At 46.8% G+C, this 18,153-nt stretch overlaps 3 protein-coding genes and 1 long non-coding RNA gene across 5 annotated transcripts in view; 2 read left to right on the top strand and 2 right to left on the bottom strand.

The window, feature by feature from the left end:
- The first annotated feature begins 461 nt into the window (after window positions 1–461).
- LOC135805890 (uncharacterized) lies at window positions 462–9,106 on the top strand. Its single transcript, XM_065320008.1, has 7 exons — window positions 462–1,480; window positions 5,006–5,096; window positions 5,873–6,097; window positions 6,987–7,326; window positions 7,778–7,899; window positions 8,253–8,296; window positions 8,571–9,106. The coding sequence occupies exons 1-7, from the start codon at window positions 844–846 to the stop codon at window positions 8,615–8,617; spliced, it is 1,506 nt and encodes a 501-aa protein (XP_065176080.1). The 5' UTR covers window positions 462–843; the 3' UTR covers window positions 8,618–9,106.
- Window positions 8,842–11,509, bottom strand: LOC135805891 (nucleolar MIF4G domain-containing protein 1-like). Of its 2 annotated transcripts, none has more exons than XM_065320010.1 (2): window positions 11,207–11,509; window positions 8,842–9,612 (listed from the first exon to the last, which is right to left on the bottom strand). In XM_065320010.1, exons 1-2 carry the CDS (start codon window positions 11,361–11,363, stop codon window positions 9,458–9,460), a joined length of 312 nt encoding a protein of 103 aa, XP_065176082.1. In that variant the 5' UTR covers window positions 11,364–11,509; the 3' UTR covers window positions 8,842–9,457. The 2 variants fall into 2 exon arrangements, with proteins under 2 accessions (XP_065176082.1, XP_065176081.1); XM_065320009.1 differs by having other exon boundaries at window positions 8,842–9,615.
- Window positions 11,510–11,686: 177 nt separating this feature from the next.
- On the top strand, window positions 11,687–13,441 carry LOC135807141 (uncharacterized). Its single transcript, XR_010551482.1, has 3 exons — window positions 11,687–12,092; window positions 12,185–12,350; window positions 12,879–13,441. It is a non-coding gene; the product is annotated as an uncharacterized LOC135807141 (long non-coding RNA).
- A 1,582-nt stretch (window positions 13,442–15,023) lies between these two features.
- The window catches only part of LOC135805892 (leucine--tRNA ligase, cytoplasmic-like), a 28,054-nt gene continuing 24,924 nt past the window's right edge, over window positions 15,024–18,153 (bottom strand). The window contains exons 35-37 of the mRNA XM_065320011.1: window positions 17,773–17,874; window positions 16,449–16,584; window positions 15,024–15,959 (exon numbers count right to left, since the gene is read on the bottom strand). Of these exons, the coding sequence (XP_065176083.1) occupies window positions 15,748–15,959; window positions 16,449–16,584; window positions 17,773–17,874 (450 nt within the window). The 3' untranslated portion in view covers window positions 15,024–15,747. The remainder of the gene's footprint in view (window positions 15,960–16,448; window positions 16,585–17,772; window positions 17,875–18,153) is intronic.

Raw genomic sequence — 18,153 nt, forward strand, 5'->3', positions numbered from 1 at the left:
TAACGTTCCTGCCGTTAGTTGTTGATGATGATGATACTTGAGTGAATACTGACGCTCTTTCATTGAGCAACGTGAATGGCGGCCAGGACCCATTGGGTGCTTCCGCCGACACGTCACGTGACGGTTGCTTCAGCATGGTGAATACAGTTGCCTACACGCCCAGTGCGGTTGCCCCGTGTCAGCTCAAGAGCCCTTCCAATTGCCCTTCAGTAGCCATCCTACTCTTAGTTACTGCTAGTACAATACTTAGCAGCAGAGCAGCAGAGTGTTGCATTGGCCTAAAACTAGTAAAAGTACAAGTGAGTACTGCTGAGAGGCGTGTGACTATCTCTATCTCTGTGCGCTTTTGCTCTGGATCATCATGGAATCAGCTGGACATAATGCACACACGACCGGGCCTTTCTGTCTCTAAGGCGGTCACACGATAGGGCGGCTCTCACTGTCTCAGTCATCCACAGCATACCGTATACGCGTAGTTCACCATACTTGCTGCAGCTGTTGGATCCCGCAGCTTGACTTTACCCAGTCGCAGTGCTTCTGGGGTTTATTTCCGCGACAGGTTTGGCAGTTTACACTAAAACTCGGCGTCCGTGTCAACAGCGGGCACATTCTGTCTCCGGCGCTTTCAAATACGGTGGAGCAGTTGCTGGTTGCAGGTGCCTAACCATTTGTGTTAAAACTACCTTTTCGCTTTTCACGGGCTATCATCTCTACTGGCCGCTGTCCTGTTCTTGAACAAGTGTCATCTTCCTTCCGTTCCTGCTCTGCTGTTAGCCTGTAGTCGTGCCAATAGACAGACCTGGCTGCTTAGCTCTTTCAGAACAACCTACGAGTGAGAAAATCATGACTGTCAGCACGCTGAAGAAGCCCATGAAGAGCCCAGTGCGCGAGCGTGCAACAGCGGTGGCGGCCCTGCCGAAAGGTTTGCCTCCAGAATGTGACACAGAGTTCTATTCTAGCCTGGGTCACTTGCGGGAAACTCTCAATCGTGCCAGTTGCCTGGGCTATGATTTCAGCAGGAGGAGATCCAGCACGCAAGAGGAGAGGGACCTTCACAGTGTTGTGTCGACCATCAAGCCCGTTCCGCAAATCTCAGTCAACCCCCCAACGCAATCCGACACTCACAAATTGTTCTTTAGACGGTCGGGCAATATGAGGAACGCATCCAGCATCTGCTCTCTGCCTGCGTACTTGGCAGAAGAAAGTGGCAAGGAATTCTCCACAGAGCAGCAGCGTGGGCAAAAGGCTGGTTCGGTCACGACGGCCGAGAGTCTAGTAGAGTCACCACAGAGAAACTTTGTAACTGTAAACTACCAATCGACAAAAACACTATTGGGACGCAAGCGAAGCTTTCGAGGCAAGAAGGTCCTTCGCTGCACGAACAAGGATGCTGAGAGTCGCCCTGCAGATACGGACACCCAGAGGAGGAGGCCCAATGAACGTGACGCTGACGCTGAGTGTAAACCACATCAATACCATGGTAAGCCAGGTCAGGGTTAGAAGGGTAGTTGGGTGGATCACGGCTGTTTTGTGTTTAGCAGGCCTATCACATTCTGGACACTGGTATTGTATGTATGCCTGTAGGTATCCTATGACATAGGATACCGTTGTATTTATAATGTATACAATATACTGTTTATTACACTATTATAATAAACACAGTAGCAGGCGTTATAATTATTTAATAGGCCCTCGTTGGTGGATAGGGTGACAGGTTTTTAGTGAGTGTGTTGTATTGCGAAGTACATTGTGTGGAGTAAGAAAACTATGAACTGCGCTGAGGTCGCACGTGCTTATCACTCCGTGCCCAATCCTGCTAGTTGGGCTGGACGTATATACTATTCGGCACATATCTACCCCACCCTGCCGTACTGATAAGTTTTGTACCATTAGATTAACTAACTCGCATTACTCAGGATATCCTATAATGATGCATTTGTTGACAAATGTCGCAGACAGAGGACAATAATCATAAGTTGGAGGGAAAGTTGTAAACGGAACAAGACTCAAGAGGACAATAATATGTTTTATCTTCTTCGAAAAGTGGTGGATAATGCGAAGGTTTCCACAAGTCTAAGCGCTGATTACTGATTAGCGGTAACTCTCTTTACTGATTTCATCACGACTTGTCAGTCCAACTGTGAAGAAGACTAACACAGCTGTCGCGTGGGGCGGCTAGTCCTGAGCCCACGACGTTCGTCAAGATTCAGGCAGTTGTATTGTCACCAACACTGAAGTGGTAGCAAGTATGATCTGCCAACCTTTCACTTCACTCAGGCGCTGACGCCGCTGAGCCAGGTACACGGACATGTACATGATCTATACACACACTAGTACATGTATGTATGGAACAAATCTGCGTGTCGTGTTCATTTGCGAGGGTGACTGTGTACAATACACTGTTCAATTGTGTGGGCCTGGATTGGAAGCGTGCACCTTAATACTGAGTATTTTAACCCTTTGGAGTCCGTAACTTGTTTGCTTCCGCAGAATTTGTGGCAGTCACGAAAATGCGCACTCCATTTCCAACATAACTTTGGTTCTACTTCACCGATTTTGAAGATCTTGAGCTCGTTGGAAAGCTCTTGATGAGAGAAATACAATGAGCTCAAACTCGCCAAGAGCACTATTCATTGTCAACCACAACGCGCCCCAAACGCGAGTCCAGCTCCAGATCTGAGACGAAATCGGTCTCCTGTAGCCATTTCACTGAATCTAGCTCGGAACTGTTCAAATTTTTTCGAGTAGAAGCTTACCTTGCCGTGACTTCCTGCCGCGCCGGTCATGACACGTGCCGCCTGTCATGAAGCTGGGAAAATCCCTTTTTTTCACGCACTGCTGACTCGCAGCACGCAGCGCAGAAAATTGGAAATGTTTGATCGCTCGCCGCTCCCTCAAACTTCGTCGGAGAGACTTCGGACCTGTTCAAGGCGATAGCTGAGAGTTTTCTCTACCATCTAGACCCTTCGATTGTTGATTTTGGTCAAGATTTGGCCGAGAACCGAAAGTTTGACTGCGCCCACATGCATACAAAATGCCCATGGTTCGAAATCGAACCATGGACTCCAAAGGGTTAAATGGACGATTGCCTGTCCTTGACCTGTATTGTGAAGATGGGCATTGGGATTGCGGTCGGATGTGTCACCTTGGTACAGTGCGCCTATTTTAGTCCTGTTCTTCCCTCTCGTAACACTTTGAATAGTGTGGTGTATTTTATGACATCAAACACAAGCTGCTCCACAAACGACTGAGTATCTAGCCGCGGACGTACTAGACACAAGTAAAGGAATGGCCGATCGACGACGCTACTGATTCAGTCGTGTCGGAATATTGGTATGTCTGTTCTAGTCACACTGAGTGCGGCGGCGCGCAGCATTCACCAATCAGGCAAGGGCTTGGACATTTGTGCCCACGAGTAACTTATACAGAGGAAATCGCTTTTGGAGGAGGATGGACTCCGGCGAGCGCTTGCTAGTGTCACACAACATTGAAGTTCTAGCTTGAAAAGCGCCCAGAACAGTGGGTCTACTGTGCTACTTCTCAGAGGTCGTCCAATCGTTTCAGTTATTCATACTTTATTACAGGAAAGTACGTGTACATAGGTGAATATTAGAATCCTCGCAGTCCCGAAATCCTCGACATACTGGGATGGTATTGCCGGAACAGTCGGAATTCACCGCGTGACCTCTTTAATTTAGTGTATTTTCACTGCCAGCATGTTTGGGCAAGGGATGAACGGGGAGAGCAGGTAGGGGAAGTACGGGCAACGTTTCTCTGGAATCATGAGATAGCACTCTGATCCGTATGCCACCCGGTAATAATTTTCTTCTAAAGCTGATCTGTGCCAGCTCTGAGCTGCATGGGGTCAAAACAACAAAATGCATAGGATAACCATCATTGACGTAGCAAGATGAGTATGCTCGCACTGAGGTTCTCAATTATTTACTTGGCTACGCACTGCGGCAGATCTACAGTTGTACAGCCGTCCTGTGCACGGGAGCATAGTTCTGATTCGATTTGTGGTCGCACCGGCCAAAACTGCTCGTCACTGAAGAGTTAAATTGTGCAGTTCCGCGTTGCTTCCTAAGTTGTTCGATAGCTGGTTACCTCCATGTTTGGATTTTGACGAGTCAATACCGTCGGGGAACGCTAGAAAGAGGCGGCACTGAGAACCACTGCTGAAAATTGTCTATGTCATGACAGCATGCAGGAGCGATTCACAAGCTTACGAATTCCAGCATGTGGTCTGCCCTATAAAGAATGGTACAATGCCCCATGCAGCTGATATACAGTCAGTCCTACCTCTCAAGTAATAGTTCTCAGTTAGCAGCAATGGTAATAAGTAGCGGTGCTTAGTGTAAACAAAAAATGGGGTAGGGGTGTGTTGGGCAATTGGACAATCAACTCTGCTGAACCACTTGTGTAATAGCTGCGACATTGCCTTGCGGAATCTATTTTCATGATTGTGCCTGTCAGTGTGACTATGATTTTTGAAGGACGGAATGCATGTGCGTGCTCTCCACAAATAATTACAATCCGACAGTGCAGATTGAAGTCGCGGTACGCGGTTGCTCTGGGAGGTGAGCGCTGCACGCAGGCATGTGTTAGCACCCATAATGGCCATATGGCCACTGTTCGCACTCTCAGCGGGGACTGCAAGCAAACACTGATCTTGGTACTGAACGGACAGAGCGTCATGAATGACCTTCATAACACCAAGGTCGCTCTCACTGTGATCAGGTGATCCAGGGGCACTAGGGAACCACTCGAAATAGACCAGCACCGATATGTCCCCAGCATCGCTCAAGTGGGTCATCTCTGCGCAGCTTCCAACCTGATGCAGTGATGGACAAAGAAGGAAAAGGAAGGTGACTGCAGGATCTGTGACACATGTGCTGAAACCGATTGGCTTTTGAATTGAGTTACCACTCATCTCTCCCTTCCGCCCCACGTTATCCTTTTCCTCTAACTCACAGTCTCCTTCTACCTTTGTTATGTTTTGCAGTGTCGTTCGTGTGCGAGGTCAAGCCACCAAGGGGCTTGCGGGTAACGAAACACGCGGACAACACGGCAACATTGTACTGGACGCCACCCCAGTAAGATATGCAGCAAATGGCATTTCTGTATTCTGCTAGATCTACTAATAAAACACAAGGAAAATATTATTTTAAAATCTGTTATGTTCCAGGCCGGCAATTACACCGAAGAGTAAAGTGCATGAGTGTGATTTCCGTCCACGCCTATACGTGCACACATGTGTTGCCTGACTCACACATCTACTGTATTCCATTGCCTCATAAGAGTCATTTTTCACGATCAATCCAGTCCTTTCCTGGTCCACTCAAGTTCCTTACCCTCCCAAATGACAAGGGTAATCTGCATTGGACTAGGGCTGCATATTTGGTGAGGGGCGGCTCAGCTGGGGCGCCATTCACACTCACACTATGCTGCTGCTAACTTACTACCGTACACACACTGGTACTGTGGTACATGTAGTTGCATACTCAACAGCTAGCTTGCAGGGGCTCATCAATGCGTGTTTGGCATGGCAGGAGTGCTGGGTGTAGCCTTGAAGCAATTGAAATAAGACTTGATTGATGCATTTGAAAAAGCAGCCTGCGTAGGTATAATAATTATACAACACATCAGCCCAACAGTAACAGGATGTAACTGCAGTTTGGAATGTTGTCCATGACTGTGGAGATTGGGGAATGCCCATGACTGTGGAGATTGGGGAATGGTTATGTTAACATGTATCCTGTGTTCGGTGTTTGTTTGCTTTGCATTCAGTGCATGAGTTTGTTTGCTTTGCGTTTTTCATTGATTGTTTAACGTTACTGTTGTATTGCTTTTCACCCACACATCAATTTAGGGAATCCAGACGTACAGAGACCACAGAAGCTGACGTTACCGAGCCTGACATTCTGGGATATACCGTGTACGTGAATGATGAGGTGGAAGCATTTGTGGAGGGCAGACGTACCTGCTCTCTTGAGCTGGTCGAGCTGGAGCGTGGGAAACTATATCGGACGTTCATCACATCCAGAGGAGCACAAGCAGAGTCTTCGGCATCGGTCACCCTCCAATTTGTGATGCCGTAAGTCGCCAAAGCTAGACAAGTGACATAATACTTACCACACGTCCACTGCATAGTTATCAATTGTATAGAAACAGTGCATCCAGGTGACAAACTCTAATTGTCATCATGTATAGCTGACCTCCAGCTCAAGTCACTCCAGGTGTAGTAAAACAAATTGTGCAACACAAATATCATGGTCTCCCTGCTCTACTAAGTGACTGGCAATTCCCCATCATGAACATCACAACCCCATGCCAGTTGCTAGGAAACTTGATTGTGTGTACATAAACTAGCCTCAGTGTAATGTGCCCCAGTTCAATGCCGATATCATGAAAAAAGTTGACTTTCTCCTCATGCCTAAGGCCGTAAGGGAACTGACAACACCTTTACGATCGTATTTTCCCTGCAACAGATACAGTACCTAATGTTAACACCCCACTGGCCATGTTTATGTAGATCTACCTTTTTTTGCCTGGCCGCAAGATCCCAGTTGACTGTTGGAAGCAGGGCGGCTGGACAAATAGCCCCCAGGCAGGACTTGAACCAGGTACCTCTGGCTTTGCAGGCATGGCCTTAGACCATGCAACCCACGGCGCCTGGCCGAGTGCTGATATTGGGGTGCAAGTCACACGAGAGGTTTTCTAGCTCAACTCTAACATACGTTGGTTGCAGTAAAATGCAGTATGCATGATCAGAAGTACGAACACTCCAGCAGACATACCCATGCTAGCACTGGGCCATGAACGGACAATTGAATTTCATTTTCCGCCAGTACATTTCAAAGCAGTACATGTGCCTCTGGGGGTTGCTAATTTCCACCGCCAGCATACCCTGAAACAGACTCGATGCAGGAGCGTTTACTCAATGTCTTATTGTTGTTCTATGTACGCATTTTTCTTTCTCGCAGGAACACGAGGATACACACACACCCTGGTCAGGCATACAACAAGGCTGGTAACCTGTCTATGAGCATGCCAACACTACTGGGTGAGCAAGACGACTCGTCAGGTTCGGAGTATTGCTACGACTTGCAGAGCACATCACCTGACAGCCACCACGAGGGACTTTCCCCCTACCCGCGCCATAGCGACAGCAGCTCGTCGAGGTCGTCCGACGGCTGGATGTCCGAGAACCGGCTCAGCCTGGCCTCAAGTGGCTTGGGTACGAGTACGCCGAGTTCACCGCAGACAGATGTGCCGATGGCGTACACACCTGGCGAGACAAACGCAGCCCCCGACAGCGACTGGGTAAGGCCCGCACTGGATGTTGATGTGCTAATGTAATCACCCAGACCCTTTAAAAGAAATGTTATCTTGTGTACTAACCATGTGTATAACAAGTTTACAACACGTACTAGCAGGAGTTCATATACTCCCAGGGATCTTATTATTCTTGCTACTAGCAGGTATCTGAATAACCTCTGAATACGTATGGCCAGCTATGGAATGTGTCAGCAATGCATGTGAATACGATGGGATCAGCAATGCACTGTTTAACACCCTACACAGCCATGCCCAGGTGGCTATTCTGCGGTGATCATGGCACAAGCTGTATCATAGCGCAATCCGGGGCTTATTGTGATCCACATCACTCACTGACAGTGCTGTGTGGCGGTAAAATGGAGAAACTCCACGTATGGTTGAGCATTGCCTTCGTTTCTGACCATGTTTTCCTTTGTTGTTATGCTCTGATGAACAGGAGCAGACGAGAAAAGCATTCCACTTCCTCAGCATCCCCGGTCTTGGTGCAATGCAGGACAGGCCCGTCAGTGCTGAACCACATTTGCACGCCGCACACTCAAATGGGTGCCAGAAATCTAGGTAAGAGCTCAGTAGTGTTTGGCTGATGTGAAGGCAGACACCATACTGTGTGTACTCATACATGTGACATACAAGCTAAGCCTGATAACAACACAAAGCAGCAAGAGTTGATAATTTTTTCTCTACAAAATCCACATATCTCCAGACGCTGAGGTGAATAATGGAGTGTGGTGGTGGGGCCCATTAAGCTCAGCCGACCAGAGGTCTCGGCTTCATAGCTCCATGGACGCAACAAAGGAATGCGAAAATATAAAAAAACTAGACGGTGTGAATATGTAATGAGAGGAGCAAAGCCAGGGTGATGTAACGTCAGTTAATCTAATTCTCGTCTTCCACATGTTTGTCTGCTCTAGGCAATTGTCAGTATCAACTCTGGCAGAACCAAGGCCGGCATCAGGTAAGATCCAATGTCTGATGGAGTGCGTGTATCTGTACCTGACCTGTACTCAACAGTACGAAACTCAACAAAGTGTGTGCAACTGCACAACTGCACATTCTCTTGGTTATGTACATGTACTCTTGTTATTAGTATCTGCGCGCATGCTGAATTCAGCAGGAGAAATCTGGTGCACTTTTATCATCGTTTTGCTTTGTTTCTTCCCACTCAGAGGCATAGAGCAATGAGACTAAATGAATGCTGTGCTGTGCTCTGTCTCACTGCTTGTTCACAGCTCCTGGCGTGCGACGCAAGGTTGCCTTCTTCTGCACAGCTGTATGACCTAGGGGCCATACAGCTGCCACCAGCAACACAATCCTGCTCTTCTACTGCACGGCTGTATGACCTAGGGGTCTCGCTGCCAACAGCAGCACAACACACCTTCTTGAGACACATTACAATGATTGTAACTTGAGGAGAATTTTCCTTGACGTAGCCATACCACAATCTTTCCACAATTGAAAGTAAACATTCGTAAATGACAGGTCAGCAAGGAATTATGTATAGGCACAGTTGATTGAACATCATTTTAAAAATATTATCAAGTTCTGCTTATCACAAGCATAATCTCAATTTGACTTCTTGCTTCAACCCGCAAGGCTGCGCATTGCTAAGATGCACGTGCACCAGCCCCTCTCAGCATATCAGCATTCAAGACATGCAGGAAACAAAGCCATAACACGTGCATAAACTTGGCGGACATGCTTAACAGAAAAATATGCATTGATGTCCATGCAATATTCTCAAGTGTCCTCAGTACACAAATAGTCATACTGATGTCATGTGACCAGGAGGGGGGGGGGGGGGGGGGGGAGAGCAACTTCGAACTGGATTTGAATCAAAGCCAATTTCCTTGACATGGTGCCAGCGAATGTAGGAAGTACATGCACGGATGCATGTACTCGTATCACTACCATACTTACTGCACTGAGTTGGAAGTGAGCATGCACACTTTGTGCTATGCACCTAGGCCCGAGCATGGACATGTATTGCACAAGTATAATCCAGATACATGCTCCTACAGAACATGGCTAGCCAAGTCTCGGTTCATATGTACACTATGTGTCGACTGAGCAGACAACATACATACGATGGCACTCCAAACCAGCCGAAACACAACTGTTACGTCACTTTGCGACGCTTTGCGTTTGGCTCACTATTGCCACCGTTACAACCAGGTGTCTCTGCTACTGCTGCACCCTCACTCTCATCCTCAGCAGCGGGCTCTTCGTCATCTTCGTCATCGTCGTCATCTTCCGCCGGGGCGGCTTGGGCATCTACTAGACATAGAACAATAGAATACAAGCAGAACAAAGCAGCATGGTGAACATAGATGATTACTAGCTGGAAAACAGTGCATCGAACTTTCATACGATTGAAACTCTGGACACGATGTCCTGCAGTTACAGGAGCTGTGAAGTGGCAGTGCAATGAATATGACATAGTCATACTCATTGCACTGCCACTTCAACACTACATTGCAGTGTTGAAGCCGTAACTCCCCCCCCCCCCCTCATGGATTACGCAATCACGTGTCGCGCAATTTTCGTTGGATAATCCTGTCACTCGCATTCTGGCACCAGTTCTGTGTTCGGCTTGCATAATCATGGAAATTCCGAGTCCGAGCAATCCACCTCTTGAACCAGTTCGCGCACATTACTATACCAGTACTCGGGCTACATTTCGCTCTGGCTGCATTATTCAACTTCATTATGTTCACTTCGACTGGAGCAGATACACATGTAGGTTCGTGAACTACATGTAAGAGGAATACAATGCCATACTCGGCTCCCCGACACTTCGAGTTATGGCGCCGTATGGCGCAATGATACTGAGCCAGTGATAAAAAAATGTTAATGTAAAAAAGAGAACAACGAGTTATGCAGCAACAATCCACGACTGTAACAAGATGATAAACAGTCAGAAAGTGCGATAACAGGGCACAACACTGACAGGCTACTGAGACATTCAGCGACCCGAGACCTAGCTCTAACACACCTCCAATGCGCAAACCAACAGCCTTCCAACTTGAAAGGTTCATGGCTACATTCCCCTCTTCGGTTCTACGTAATCATGAACTGTCCAAGTTGGAAGGCTGTTGGTTTGCGCACTGGAGGTGTGTTAGAGCTAGGTCTCAGGTCGCTGAATGTCTCAAGAGCCTGTCAGTTTTGTGCCCTATTATCGCACTTTCTGACTGTTTATCATCTTGTTACAGTCGTGGATAGTTGCTACATACAGTAGAGTCGCGCCCAAGAACGTTGTTTCCAATGGGTTAGCCTGGGACGTTCTTATTTTCAGCAATCTGGCTGCGTTCTTATAGCACGTTCTTAGAAACAATCCATACTGGATGATATGTATCCCACAATCTGCCAGAAAACCAACACCACTGTTCTTAGATTTGGGCTGTGGCGTTCTTAAAATTTCAGGCTGGACGTTCTTGAGCTCCACGGTCTTCAGGGCGCGACTCTCCTGTAACACGTTCTCATTTGTTTTAATATAGCTATGAATAAAACGAAGGCCGCATGTGCACTCAAAATACTCGAGTACAGTCCTGTTAGATTTGGCCATGGGAATTTTGTAATGAAATCTTAATCCCGACCCAACAAATCGACAATCCACTGGTCTTTACGAATGATTTTACGGTTTCACCATCCCCAAAAATTTGGTGAGTCAGTATTGAAAGAAAGAGACCACAACAATGTTATGCGACTGAGGGTTCGGAGAAGCTAATGACGATCATGCAGTTTCTGTACTACATGTAGTATCTCGTCGATTCTAAAAACACTCAACGAAACACTACACTGTGCATGCATAACAAACTAGCGCAAAAGGTGCTGCATATTATCAATCTACTGTCTACAATATACATACCAGCGTCTCCACTTTCCTCGATGGCTTTCGTCAAGGCTGCATTGACTTCAGCTTGCATCGCTCTTGTCGCAGCAATGATTTCAGACGTTTCTGATGGACTGCTGCTGTACAATGTGTGGCTTTCCCCACTGGGCAAAGTCAGCACCGCACTCGCCATTCTTGAAACAATCTCCCGATAGCTATATTGATAACTCGTAGATCTACCACCACTTGCTCCTGGGGATCTACTTGTAAAACTGATACGATGGAAAGACGCAAGAACCGACACGCAACCTTTGTCTACGAATGTTTGAAATTGTTTCAAAAAAACCAAAAACAAAAAATTATTATTGTTTCAGCGAATCATCGGGGCCGGCGCCGGGAGTTCCTGATTTTTTAAGCATTCACGTCACGTCAGACTCCCTGATCCACGGCCACAATAATTTTGTGTACATCACACATGCATGACATGATGTCACTTTGACGTTAATGGGGCTGTTAAGTGATGACGTCACAGTTCCTTCGATACGCATAACAACGATCCCACTGGGGACAAACAAAAGTAGCGTCGTCTCCACCGACCCAGTTGTCAGTGGCAACATATAGGAATCGTGTACATTTCTTCGTTTCTTCTTTGCTGTTTTCAGTGAGTGTTTTGTTTTCTCTTTGTCCTTGATCTCGACGATGTTGTCGTGCTCATTACCTTACTGAGACGTCTCTTGTGACTGTAGCCAGTGTCATGGAGTATTTTATTGGCGTGACAAGGTAGATCGCCGAGATCGAGCGTGAAAAACGCTCTGCATTAGTAGCTCCTGTAGAATGTTTTCTGGGTTGGCCTATCCATGGTCAACAAAACCAAGGTGCAAGACAGCATGAGAGATCGTGTTAACGATGTGAACTCCAAAAGGTAAGCTCCTGAACAAGTGGAAAGATCTGGGTATTTACAAACTCTCTCTTCATCCATCGATTGGCGCTATGCATTGCATTTTGTCTTCACAGATAATCTGGCCAAATTTATTGTAACTAGAGAGTGCAATCGTGCACTGCTTGGGGCCCATCCCAATGTCATCACATGGCTGTGGTGACTAGTGTATATCTGGGAGAATTTTTCCTCGACTGATACGGAGTGCAGATGGATCGATTATGAGAAATGCGAACATGTGAAGTAAGTAATTAGTTGTGTCGAAGAAATGTGCAATAAAATAAAATTTACTTTACACTCAAACATACACTGTAGATGTACATGTAACATCATGATAATGATTCCATCTTCATTGTCCCGCAACTGGTATACCATACGCACCGAATACATGGTGTGTGTGTGCGCGCGTGCAAGCGCGCGCATGTACATGCACACACTCTCATGCGTGGCCGAGTCGGCCAGATGAACAGACCATGCATTTACACGAGGTGTCCGTAATGTCATTGGAACGCTGTACTTTATGACTTTATTCCAAAAGAGTATGTCTTGCCCCTGACGAATGGAGTTGTGTCTGTGCTCAGCGGGTATCGGGCTATGACGCAACACTGCAATCAGCGCTGCAATTAAAAGAGCACTGCATGGATTATTTTGACTAACTTCCTTTGCGTTTACTTGGTTGAGCCCGTGGTTTCATTTCTGTGTTCTGTCATGATTGGCCTCTGGAAATAATCAGAGTGGATGTCATTTTGCCATGTGTGCCTTGTGCGACAGGTTCAAGGCTAGATGCACTTCACATTCGGCGTGCGATCTCAGCGTCTGGGACCTGATGAAGTCTTGGTTGGATGATTATTCAAGCCTGATACTACTCGACACACCAATGTACATGTCAATGTAAATTTTTCAGAGCTGCACTATTTACGTGTTGATGCTTACTTCGGTGTTAGCGTGTTTCCCCCGGATTGTTTCTATCATCATGATCGTGTGTTCTTGGGCTGAGCGAGCACATGCACAAGTGTGCAGCTATAACCCTGTGTATCTTTGGTTACACTTTGTTCTGCAATGCATGTACCTTGTAACATTATGTGCTTGCACTGCTTTGTCTGGCCTGCGTATTTCAGGACTATTCAGTGCATTAGACCCAGTTTTGTTTGGTTGCCGGATGACCTCTTGTTGCGTCGCTCTGTATTTGTATTCATCAATTTTTGGGCTTGAGAATTGAGCTGTTGTGTGGTTCCCAATATGAAAACATCATGCTGGTGCTCTGTGTTTCGATTATCGACTGTCGGAGCAGTCATGCATTTATTAGCAGAACGGTCAATACTGTAGTCTTTTCACGTGTTTGTCTTTTTTGTGTTTTCGCCGGGGGTATTAGCGGTAACGTTGCACACAGAACGGCAGTGTTGCATCACTGGACGACCCTGCCTCTGCATCTGACTTAATTTCCCCAGGATCTGGTGCAGTTACACCAGACAGCCACTTCCTGTAAACACGCAAACAGCAAAAGAAGAGATCCCGCAAATCAGGAAAAACCATTATGGAAAATTTAGAGTAGATCATACAACATTCAATAATCTGGAGTAATTACAGTGAGACAAACACTTCAAACAGTGCTCTCTCTCTCTCTCTCTCTCTGTCTCCATCCTTCCAAAAATACCCTATGACAATTCCCTAGAACGATTTTATTTTATATTCTTAGGACATCATTCTGAACATAATAAATTCTTCCATGGGTCTTCAATCACCACGGAGGGCGAAAATATATCTAAGTCATGCAGTTTACGGGAGGTACGAGCTGTCATGGATATAGAGGCTGATACTGTGCCAGCGTGAGGGCAGAGACAGAAAGAAGACACTGATTTCTTGAACAACTCACCTATATATAATCGAATCCACAAGGAGCGCTCATACTTTGATCCATCAGGACGCGAAACATCTTCAAAGCACTCTCAAACACGGAGTTTTACTGTGGGCAGCCAATTTCACAGCCATCATGAAGGCACTCGACGACTACAGGAGTTTTGTAGAGGAAAGAACAAGGAGTAAAGAGCGACAACAATCGCTTGAAGAAAAAGCAAAGAAAAACAACTGTCTCTCCAGTCATTTAGATGCTGTTGCCCTTGACATCTGGGTCCATCCAGAGGACGCGACTTTTGTTTGTCCCCAGTGCTCTCCGTTGCTATGCGTATCGAAGGAGCCGTGACGTCACACTTAACAGCCCCATTCGGTAACCTCCCGCGACAGCGCGTCCATGTTGGCGCGGTGCACTTCAGCGGGACCGCCTTAGCGCAAGGCATTTATTCAGCTCGGTGCCATTTCAGCGCAGTGACAGCGCCGATGATTTCAGCGCGAAATTTTTAAGCGCGGGACATGTCGGCGCCAATTTCTTCAGCGCAGATTTTTTCCGCGGGAGGCACTTCAGCACCGTACACGTAAATGTACGTACGTGCACCAATTAGCCGGCAGCCGGCATGCAGGAACTTTACAGTGCTGTTTATTCTTTACGTTTTCAGTAACTCGTGAGACTTTTACAGCAGAAGTGTTCTCTATGGAATCGCAACATGTCATGGCATGTGTTGTATGGACAATAATATCCTACACTGAAGACGGTTTGGCACCTCAGGGACACAGCCCAAGGGTCGTTATACATGTGACGTGTTTTATGGACAATCGAATTATGTTATAACCGGACTTGTAAACACTGTGACTTCAATGGCCCGGTATAGACCATGTTTCGCCAGGCCCCTGAGGGTATTTCAAATTTTGCTAACGGTTTGTGTAGTAACCGGGCTCGTTATAATGAGGGAGGACCTGTACCCGGTAATGTACCCGGTAATTGTGGGCTACCGTATGCTAACGACATAAATGTGTCGTTGTCGTCATCATCATCAGTCAAGTTCATTCTCCTGACTTTGCGGATCAGTGTGCACTACGGCTATATTTCTTGAAACCGGTCTTATGCATAATTAATTTTATTATACTTGTTGTTGTAGTAACTAACGTTACTCAGTTACACTAGAAATATTATAAATGTTGAGAGGAAGATGCAATTTTACCGTCTGCCACCGTTGTAACGAGACGCTGCAGCCTGAAAGCCTGCGCCATGATTGAAGATACTCAGACAAAATTAATGTGTGCGGCGGCGGTGGCGGTGATGTGCATGTGCATGTGCATGTATAAACAAAAAGCAAATGAGCAAGCGTACCAGTGGCAGTGTGCATGTGCTGAGACAGAACCAAAGATTGAAGCATTTGCTACCTTTCACATCCGTTCAGTACCGCAATCCTATGGTACATATAAGTTCAGGGTAGTACGTTATATACAGCAAACTAACATGAATGCGCAAACCTCAGACAGTGGTGCATGTAGTCTGAAAGCAGCGGCGCCGGCAAAGCGGAATACGTACAACCTGGCGGATGCATACCAATACTGTGCACAAGAAGTTCCTGATACGAAAAAATTGCCTGTCCACACATGAATGAACCGGCGGGAACAGCACAGAATGTTTTGAAATGTGGTGAAAACTCTGAGTACGTGATCGGTGATATCTCTCTGCCCTACACCTCAAATATCACCAGTGACTATCTCCCTGAATGGCATCCAGCAGAGAGGCGGTGGTGTGTTCATGTTCTCACTCAGTGGATCACGTTGAATAGAACATGCGGGTGCCTATTGGGATTGCCTCGCCGAGATTTCCGTCCGACAGGGTCTCCTGACAAAGAGCGGTGTTCGAGCTGTCGTCGATCGAGAAAACGCCTTTGCTTGGCACCGCGGTTTGCGCACCATCAGGCTGTTCAGTACCAGCAGCGGCGGTTGAGTCGCTGCTCTTCCACAGTGTGATGTGCTGGGCATACTCTGCACAGAAACACAGTGATACAGGGGCACAGTGACACAGAGGCACAGTGACACACAGGCACATAGGCACAGTGGCACAGAGACATAGAGGCACAGAGGCACAGAGACAGACATAGAGACATAGAGGCACAGAGACATACTCGGAGGCACACTGGCACAGAGGCACAACCATTACTATACACACCGTAGTTTTAGCGCATTAAGACTGTACATGCTACAATGCGGTGGGTGTTGTATAGGCCAATTGAGGTTGATGGGGTCCAAGCGAGCTACAATCATGGTACACTCATTGGGTACCGCCTACACACATGGCGTTGATTGCCTTGGCTTGAGTTTCCCGGCAGTTTTGCTAGCATAGATTGCCCTCTATACCCACACTCTTGAAGTGTAAAGGCGCACCAAGAGAAAGAATCATCCACACTCGTTTTCCAAAACCAACGACTCAGAGTGCAAAGAAACACTGTTTGTAATGCTATTCCATTTGCTTACGAGATAGAGAGCTGTCTTGCTTGATAATGCGGCGTGACACGGCCATGATAGTATCACCATTGAACAATGGCAGGCTTAGTGGCTTGGTATCCGCTCCAGTTGACTGTCGACTGACAAAAGTCACCACCACATGCGGCTGCATCAGGAGTTATGAAAAGCAATGACATTATCAGACAAGAAACATCACATCACCAGTCCAAACAATAATGTCATTGAGACAGTATGTTCAAGTACAGGAACTGCACCACCAGAATAGTGTCGGAACCTTCATTTTAATTACACTGTGACTTCAAGGGGTTGTAATATACACCAATACAGTACTTCAGTACTTCCTAGCTGAGATATATGTAATAGCCGGGAACAAATGAACTGGCAAGATATAGCACAGTTGTCCACTTCGTATCCGGGGACTTCCCATAACCGGGAACTTCCCATATCGGGAACTTCCCATATCTGCAAGTCCCATATCCGGGAACTTCCCATATCTGAAGTCCCATATCCAGAACTCCCATACCGTAGAATCCAGCGGATAAGCCCATGGGCTTATCTGTTTCACAAGGACATTTCGGTGGGCTTATACGAGAACATGGGCTTGTACGCCGACACCGACATTGTGCTATTGAAAAGTATCAAGGAAGTGAGAAGTACATTGCTGAAAACCACTGTGCAAACAAAAACAACCGATGATTGTGTTGGAATGTACGAAAAACGAAGAAAAACACTACATGTACATGTACTATGTACATGGTATGACCAAGAGTCCATAAATTGTCCATAATTTATGGACTCTTGGTATGACCTAGGCCCATGGGCTTGTACAATGAAGCTCAGTGATGTTCGAACTTACCCTGGGCTTATGCGCGAGCATGGGCGTATACGCGGGTGGGCTTATCCGCGGGATTCTACGGTATCCGGGAACTTCCCATATCTGGAAGTCCCACATCCGGAACCTCCCTCACCAACCAAACACCCTGCAGGCATGTATGTGCAGTCAAATCTTGAAAAAGTTCTTCCCTTCCGCGGCTGTCAGCTGAACTACTCTATGCCGTGTAGAAGCTTGTGACCCTCGGCTTTAACTGTGCAAGCTTCTATACGGTATCCATCTGGGGACCGTGAGCCTAACAGAAGACAGTCACGCATCATATCTGCAATGGTTGTAGTGTATTTCCGAGCTAGAGAAGGTTCTGAGATGCGGACACCCTCCCTGTCGTGGCGCCCCGCATAAGAAGAGCGGCTTTACTGTACGGTGTAACTATCAAAGAATAATTCGAATATCCATGGCACAATTCATCCATCGTACTTTGTGCTGAAGGTCTCAATGTACCTTTTCCTCGATGGCAAACGAGCTGAATGGCTGCCCCGGATAGCAGTTGTCCTGTACTTTGCCATCCGCTTGGCTGCTGGGCAAAACGTGAACCTCCTCCACCTAGCCCCGGTACAGCACAGATCACACATAGCAACACAAAACAATAGCCTTCATACACCTACACAATCAGGAATCAATCCATCAAGAACAAAACACTGATTGTCTCCATAGACATTTCAAAGATGAATGTCTGATTTCTGGCATACCCGTACAGCCCATAACACAGACACTGTATTATTGATGACATCATCAGCCTGGGCTACACACTACATAGTGAACACAATCACTGCCCTCCGTGCTGGCCACATCCAAGGTTATGGCAGCACAACGTGTACTTGT

Source organism: Sycon ciliatum, chromosome 1 (genome assembly GCF_964019385.1).
Source record: "Sycon ciliatum chromosome 1, ocSycCili1.1, whole genome shotgun sequence".
Classification (NCBI taxonomy): domain Eukaryota; kingdom Metazoa; phylum Porifera; class Calcarea; order Leucosolenida; family Sycettidae; genus Sycon; species Sycon ciliatum.